Below are 8,478 nucleotides of genomic sequence, written 5' to 3'. Positions count from 1 at the left end.
TTTTGAAAGTTCCTTTGTTCTTGAAAAATTTTAAACGTTGTTCATTGCAATGCTGCTTCAGTGGGTGGGTTTTTCAAGGGTTTTCTTCTTTTTTGAGTATGATCTGTGCTTCGTTGCCATTTTTTGTTTCTAGTTTTCCAACAAACGCTTCAAGTTTGCACCTTTTTAGCTGTTTTTTTTTTTTTTTTTTTCTATTTTTAAAGACTGCAGTTTTTCGTTAGTGTAGAGCACTTTTCTATTTTGAAAGACATATACCTTTCGTAACCTTGTTATTTGATTTTATTATTCAGTTCTTTTACAGTAAAAAAGGTTTCTTTTTTGTCATCTTATCATCAAGCCATTAGAAAGCTGTGCATTTTTGCTTCAGTTGGGATTTTTAACTCCGTTTACAAGCTTTTTGTCGCTTCATGTACTCTTCCTCTGCAGCTATAGTCTTTTACTGTCTTTTGATGTGCTAAAGGTATTTACTTTCTGGTATATTTTCGTTCTACCCCTTAAATGATGCAATATATTTGGTTAAAGTTTTGACTTTTATGCTAAAAACAGTACCTTTTTGCCTCTTCATGTTAACCTTTTTAGTGCATAGCCAGCCTTGGTACCTCTGCGTTCAAGCTCATATTCTTAAAGGTTTCTTTTTTTTGGCACTCTGAAGGGTTTCTTTTTCTTTTATATTACCATTTGTGCTTATTTCTCTATTTTTTTTTTCTTGTGGAAGTTCCAGCATTCATCAACATACGCTTTTTTATTTTTTTTCTACAGATCCTCTGATTTTTAGGTAATATTGGTATCCTTCGTAAACACGTCTTTCATGTGCATGCATGTGATTTTCTAAGCATTTGTGAGGAAAAAAAAAATCTCATTTTTAAATATTATATAGTTTTGGTGCTTTGATTTTTTTTTTTTTGACGTATGAACATATTGACTTTGTTTTTCTTTTTGGCGAATGAGCATATTGTTAAAAAAAAATCTCATTTTGAATATGTAGGTAGAAAAAAAAAATCTTATTTTGAGTATATTAGTAGAAAAAAATATCATGTTGTTGTTTTCACTTTGTTAAGATAATATATCACATGAAAATATAACATAAATATGATACAAATAAAGGGAATACGAAATACAATATTAATAAATAACACGAAAGAAATATGATTTATAATTTTAATAATAATTATATATGGTTTAACAAATTTTAAAACCATATTTCATATTTTTTTTATTTATATTAATTGTTACACATAATTTTTATAAAATACATGAAATTTAGTATTTACACGATACAAATACAAAAATTTTCAATCTAATTTTTAAGTCATTATTCTATTTTCTGAATTCTTTAAATTTCTATGTTTATGTTTCTCTAAAAAAAGATACATCTTTGTTGATTTCTCTTAGGATATTTAAAGTTTAAAAAAAAAATACAATTTTATAAAGAAAAACCATATATATAAATAAACACTATCTAATTTAAGTGAACTAGATACTAAATTATATAGAATGACGAGTTTTAAAATTGTGATATGTCAAGAGTGATTGTTTCTAGTTTTCTCTCTTTTGTTGGTAATAACTAATTTATCAAGTTAAGAGTAATTATTTTTTTCTGCCTGGTTATAGCTAATCTTTTTATCCATGAAATGATACTATTATCTACCTTTTAGGGAATTTGTCTTGTAGCTAATCTTAAGTGCTTACTATATTTTATTTTTCTTTCATGTAAGAAATTTTTTCTTGGTTAGGAAATGCACTCGTCTGAGGATGAGGGAAGTGGGGCAACAGGCACTCTTCCTCCTCCCCTGCCCCTGCCGCGCAATGCAGTACCAAACGAATCAGAATCTGAACCTGCAAAGAAGGTTGTACGTGTCCCAATGGCCAGGAAAGGTTTTGGATCTAAAGGGCAGAAGATATCTATTCTCACAAATCACTTCAAAGTGAATGTTGGAAGTGTTGATGGACATTTCTTCCATTACAGTGTACGTAATTGCTTACTTCGCTCTGCTTCTCTTTTTTTTCTCATTGGTAAATAGAAATTATTGATGCAAGTTTCTTCTTCTTTTGCATTTTGGTTCAACAGGTTTCTCTTTCTTACGAAGATGGTCGCCCAGTGGATGGGAAGGGTGTTGGAAGAAAGGTGATAGATAAGTTGCATGAGACCTACAGCAGTGAGTTGGCTGGAAAGGACTTTGCATATGATGGGGAGAAGAGTTTATTTACTGTTGGTCCTCTCCCAAGTACCAAGCTTGAGTTTCCTGTTGTACTTGTGGATGTTACATCCAACAGGTTGACGTGCACTTTAGATTGATTTGAAGTATTTATACTGCTCCCATTCATTGTCATTAATTTTTTATGTATAGAAACAATAGGAATGCAAGCCCTGATGACAATGAAAGCCCTAAAGAGCGTGGAAGGAATATATTAAGACATATGCATCAGTCAAAGACTTTTAACGTGGAGATTAGCTTTGCCGCAAAGATTCCCATGCAAGCCATTCAAAATGCTCTGTATGGACAAGAATCAGAAAACTCACAACAAGCCCTGAGGATGCTAGATATCATTTTACGGCAGCATGCTGCAAAACGGTGAGTTAAAATATGTGGCTGCATATTCTTTTCTCCACTTGTAGGTTTTGATCCCGGATATTATATTTATTCGGACATTACAATGACTTTCATAGGGGATGCCTACACGTTCGCCAATCTTTTTTCCAAGATGATGAAAATAATTATACAAACATTGGCGGTGGTGTCCTAGGATGCAGGGGGTTCCATTCAAGTTTCAGAGCTACTCAAGGAGGCCTTTCACTGAATATTGGTTGGAACCTTATCTCTCAGCGCTTTTGCATTTGTGTGCTTTGTATTGTTTGTTTAATTACTATTTCTCTTTGTGTTTCAGATGCATCAAATACAATGATAATTCGACCCGGTCCAGTATTGGATTTTTTACTTGACAATCAGAATATGAGAGATCCTCACTACCTGGACTGGAACAAGGTTATCAATAACTACATTTTTTAGCCAAGTGAATTAGAGTTCTTTGCATCAATTATTAATTATTAAACCGCAATTGCTTGAAACCCTGAATAGGCTAAACAAGTGCTTAAAAATCTGAGGGTAAAAGTCAGACCATCCAATCTGGAGTACAAGATTACCGGATTGAGTGACCTTTACTGCAAAGATCAGATGTATGGTTTCCTGGTCTCACAATAGTGCTTTTTCTTTGATTTGTGCTAAATTGGCTAATATTTAACTTTGAGCTTTTCCTACTAGCATGTTGTGTAATACTTCAGTTTAAAGTTATTATTTTTTATTTGTTGTGTACTGTGTCCATAATGCAGGTTCTCATGGAAGCAGAAAAGTGCGAAGAATGAGACTGGTGAAGCTGAGACTGTGGAGATTACTGTTTATGAATATTTTGTCACCCATCGCAAGATACAGTTGGATTATTCTGCAGATTTGCGATGCATTAATGTTGGCATGCCAAATCGGCCAACATATATTCCTATGGAGGTGAATGGGTGCATTGTGGTTTTGTTTTGTTACATGATATATGCTTAGCAACTAATTCTTGTCTATGATTTGTTGTGCACCTGTTGCAATGCCATAGCTCTGCACTTTGGTGTCCTTGCAACGCTACACAAAAGCGCTATCCACTTTCCAAAGAGCTTCGCTAGTCGAAAAATCAAGGCAGAAGCCTCAAGAAAGACTGAGTATCTTGTCTAACGTAGGTCTATTATAAGCTTTTGACTCTCAACATTCCACTTGTTCTACAACTGATGAGTGTTGCAAATTTTTGTGCAGGCTTTGCATAACAGTAATTATGGTGCTGAACCAATGCTGCGTTCATGTGGTGTTTCTATCAGCTCTAATGTCATCCAAGTGGAAGGCCGTATTCTGCCAGCTCCATGGGTAGGTTAATGATATTTATCTTTCTGAATTTTGTTTGTTTCTTTGATATTTTGTACATGTATGCTGGTTGTTGAGGGTTATTTTAATGATCCTTCTTTTAGATCTACATGCCAATTGAGTTATCTTTTGATGACAGATAAGAGTGGGCGATGGTGAACATTTCTTGCCACGGAATGGGCGATGGAATTTCAACAATAAGGTCTATAGCTTCTTTGCTTTTGCAGCCTTCTATCTTACATATGTTTCATCTCTTGTTTCTCAACAGTTCAGTTATGCTTTCGTAGAGATTTGTGGAGCCAACTAGGATTGAAGATTGGGGTGTTGTTAACTTCTCGGCACGTTGTGATGTAAATAAACTTGTGCGGGATCTGATGAGATGCGGAGAAATGAAAGGAATTGTAAGTTTGTTGTCTAATTTTTGTACTGGTTGTATTGGTATTGTCAGTCAGCACATACAAAGTTATAGAATTCAACTTGTTGGCTCAAGTTCTTTTCCATGTCTCTTTTTCAGCGTGTAGATAGTCCATTAGGTGTGTTCACAGAGATGAATGAGAACAGACGTCTCTCTCCTTTGGGTAGAGTGGAGAAGATGTTTGATGAGCTGCAATCTAAACTTACTCATAAAACTCCACGGTTCCTTCTCTGTCTGCTGCCCGATAGGAAAATTTCCGGTCTTTATGGTGTGCACAAACGCATCTGTTGATACATTGTCTATGCATGTTTTTCTTCAAGCCTTTTGCTTACGTTGTAAGTTCAATGAATTTTCTAAGGTCCATGGAAGCGAAAGAATCTGGGTCACTTTGGCATAGTCACTCAGTGTATGGCTCCAACTAGGTTCAATGACAAGTACCTTACGAATCTGCTTCTCAAGATCAATGCAAAGGTCTGCTTCCGTCCAATGAATTTTTCTTTTTTTTAACTTGAGTCATTCCTCTGGTTGCAGTTCTAATCTTCTGTAGTTAAACCATAAGGGTTATTGTTCTATTTATAATTAAACCTGCTAATATCATAATCTGCTCACAGCTCGGAGGACTGAATTCAATGTTATCAATTGAACAAACACTTTCATTCCCTGTCGTTTCAAGTGTTCCAACTATGATCCTTGGCATGGGTGTGTCACATGGCTCTCCTGGGCAGTCCGATGTCCCGTCAATAGCTGCGGTAGGGAAGATCTTATTCCTTATCATTGGGTTTCTTGAGTTTCAATCAATTGCAAGCAGTTATAGAGATGTGAATTGTCTGTCTCTCTGTACTACAAATTTTGTGAGATTTTTTAATTGTATTTAATTGTAGGTGGTTAACTCCAGGCAGTGGCCTTCGATTTCCCGCTATAGGGCATCTGTTCGGACACAGTCACCCAAGGTTGTAATGGTAGATTCACTATTCAAACGAGTGTCTGACCAGGTGGATGGAGGTCTTATGAGGTACGTTTCAATCTTAAAGTTATTTGACTAACGAAGGGACAAGTGTTGGCCAAAATAAGGACATCGTTTATCCAAAAAAAGGGACAAGTTATATGCTGAAAATTTATTTTTTGTATCCTTATTATTGTTTCTCTCTTCTTGCTTGGGGCGTCATTGGGGGTGGGTTGTAATAAGAATATGTTATTCTGCTGGTAATCATTTATGTCGTAGTATTTTAACTTTTGAGAATATAATGTTTATAGTTTGTGTACCTAACGTATTTTCTTTGACATCAGGCAGGCTGTATTGGACTTTTATAGAAGCTCAGGACAGAGAAAGCCTACTCAAATCATCATATTCAGGTTTCTTATTTTACATTTTGCTGTTTCTCACGTTCATTCTATATAATATCAATATTCTAAATCATACATTTTGAAAGAATACATTTTTAGGGAACTCAGGGATGCAAAATTTGGTTTTCCTAGTTCTTAATTGCCACGGCTTGGTCTCTGCTTTGCAAACTCTATTTGTATTGACTTCAAGTAATGGGTGTATTTATTCTTTTAAATCATCTTTTTACTTGTGAAATGCTGTATTGATATTCAAGTATATTTGATCTGCTTAGTCTCTTCATGTTGCTTACAGATTGTACAAGTTGTCCTTTAAACTTTTAATCAACCTAGCATGTTCCTTGCTGCCTGCTGTTTGAAATGCTTCAGAACATTCTCATTTTTTAGCCTTTTCTATTATCCTCATTTTCTGCTCTGGCTATATGACTTAAAATGATGTAAATCCCAGCTAATGCCCTAACTAAGATTTAGATTTCTGTTTTGTATAGTTAGGTTCTATGAATGTAACATTTTTTATGAACCATCATATCTCTTTACATATTTCTTGTAATCTAGTTTGCGGTTATTTTGCTGATCTTTCTGTTACATTTTATTCGGATGCTAATGCAATATTGCTTACTTGCTCATTATTCTTGGTTCAACTCAGGGATGGGGTTAGCGAGTCACAGTTCAATCAAGTTTTGAACACTGAACTGGGTCAAATTATTGAGGTATGCAGTAGTGCCCTTCAATCATGGAAACTGAAAATTGTACATTTCTTTTTTAGTTATTCATGCAAAAAAAGTAAGAAAATTGTGCTAGTTATAAATCAGTCCTAAGATGATAGTGCTCGGGATAAAACATCTCTGGTTAACGTTTACTTTATAGGCTTGCAAGTTTCTTGATGAGAATTGGAACCCCCAGTTTGTGGTCATTGCAGCACAAAAAAGTCATCATACAAGGTTTTTCCAGCAGGGATCTCCTGATAATGTTCTACCTGGTGAGGCTCACTCATTATTTGATGCATGTCATCTGGTACCTCTGTTATAGTTGTTAAAATCGATCTTTTTTTTTTTTTTAAATAATTATGCAGGAACTGTGATAGACAACACAATTTGTCATCCACAGAACAATGACTTTTATCTATGTGCACATGCTGGAATGACTGTAAGTTTTTCTAGAATTTTGTTTCAGTTGATGAATGGTTGTTGATTTTGCAATTTTGTCTCACTTAATTGGTCAGATATTGCCAACTACATTTGTACTTGCCATCTCTATCCAGAATTCATTGTTTGTATTTTAAGGCTGTCATGTATGTTTTGTTGTGAAAGAAAACTTACAACTGAGATTAAAGTTCCAATTGTGGCTGGTTTCCTCATCCAAGTTGTGCTCGATGCTTTTGCTGTGTCTTATGGGTATAGCCCTTCATCTTTTATTATAATGTTGCTTTGTTTTTATAATTTGTGTTTGCTGTTCAGGGAACCACAAGGCCTACCCATTATCATGTTCTCTTAGATGAGAGTGGATATTCGGTCGACGATCTGCAGGAACTTGTCCATTCTCTATCATATGTGTAAGTGTATAATCATGTGTTGTAATTTCTTCATAGATGTTTTATGCTGTAATCACTGTTGCATTCCTTGTAATCTCTTTCTAATGCAGGTATCAAAGAAGTACCACTGCCATATCAGTAGGTAAGTATTCTGGTTGAGCTGATTCCCTAGTGTTTATGATATGCTTTTTCTCAAACGCCAAGTTAATTTGGTTTAGCTAATGATTTTCCCACTTGATCTCCAGAGAATAGTTTGCGGTTTTTTGCTTGATTCTGTATTTCCATTTCTTAAAGGTGTTTGTTTCAATCTTACTTTGGATTGCAGTTGCTCCTATTTGCTATGCGCATTTGGCAGCTTCGCAGTTGGGGACTTTCCTGAAGTTTGATGAGGCTCCCGAGACATCCTCAAGCCATGGTGGGGTGACTGCTCCTGGAGCCGTACCTGTTCCGCAGCTGCCGTGGTTGAACAAGAATGTCTCCGATTCTATGTTCTTCTGCTGAGACCTTTGGACCATGTTTTCTATAGGCTTTTGGTTTTACCAACAACTGATCTGAAACTCTTTTTAAGTATATTTAACCTTTAGAGTTAGGGCTATCAGACTTGTTCTGATGATGATGTGCTGTTCTCTGAATCATCATCCATTTTGATTATAAACTTTTTGGATGCTTAGCCCCTAACGTATCTAAAGATATGAATGCTTGACTAGGTAATTCACAGTGGCTTTTTCCTGTTTGGTTTAGAGAAGTGGTTATACTACTGCCCTTTACTCTGTTCTCTTATTTACTGTTAGGCTAGGGTATCAGTTGCTTAACCAGTTAGATGTGGCTTCTGAGTAACTACTTTTGTTGGTTTCTGATGCTTAGAAAACTATACCACTTCTCTATTATATAATGTAATGCTTTTCTGTGGCAAGAATGAGTCATATTTCTAGCTTATTTAATTTTTCAGGAAAGAGTTTGTTGGTTTTGGTAGGAAAAAAAATAGCATGCAAAAATTTATAGACAATACTTCCTGTTAAAAACGAATCTCCACTGTTTCATGTACCAAAGAAAAAAGAAACAGAAATATTTCAAAGGAGTATCCATTTCAAAACGATGGCAACCATAACAAGCAGGATCAACTTTCCAGAATGGTTTGATGCAGAGCCATTTGTCAGTGGAAAAGTTGGTGATTCTTGGAAATTAGGCAACTTTCATTCCTTTAAATCAGTAGCCTCGGCAGCTTATGGAGTAAAATGTTTTGCCTCTGAGATTGAACGCTTCCTTACCTCCTTCGTAATGTTGTTGATGAAGTT

At 35.3% G+C, this 8,478-nt stretch overlaps 1 protein-coding gene across 1 annotated transcript; it reads left to right on the top strand.

Annotated features, from left to right (window-relative positions):
* The first annotated feature begins 1,641 nt into the window (after positions 1-1,641).
* Positions 1,642-7,684, top strand: LOC149518337 (protein argonaute 4-like). Its single transcript, XM_089763313.1, has 22 exons — positions 1,642-1,967; positions 2,069-2,274; positions 2,349-2,573; positions 2,669-2,805; positions 2,887-2,984; positions 3,078-3,175; positions 3,329-3,500; positions 3,598-3,714; positions 3,792-3,899; positions 4,036-4,098; positions 4,184-4,297; positions 4,411-4,579; positions 4,670-4,782; positions 4,923-5,060; positions 5,193-5,323; positions 5,599-5,664; positions 6,299-6,362; positions 6,520-6,631; positions 6,725-6,798; positions 7,110-7,204; positions 7,294-7,325; positions 7,509-7,684. Exons 1-22 carry the CDS (start codon positions 1,737-1,739, stop codon positions 7,682-7,684), a joined length of 2,739 nt encoding a protein of 912 aa, XP_089619439.1. The 5' UTR covers positions 1,642-1,736.
* Positions 7,685-8,478: the final 794 nt, after the last annotated feature.

Source organism: Durio zibethinus, chromosome 6 (assembly GCF_047325235.1).
Source record: "Durio zibethinus cultivar Kanyao isolate XHJ-2024 chromosome 6, ASM4732523v1, whole genome shotgun sequence".
Lineage (NCBI taxonomy): Eukaryota > Viridiplantae > Streptophyta > Magnoliopsida > Malvales > Malvaceae > Durio > Durio zibethinus.
Note: the sequence above shows the minus strand (reverse complement) of the source record. Positions and strands in the feature narration are given on the sequence as shown.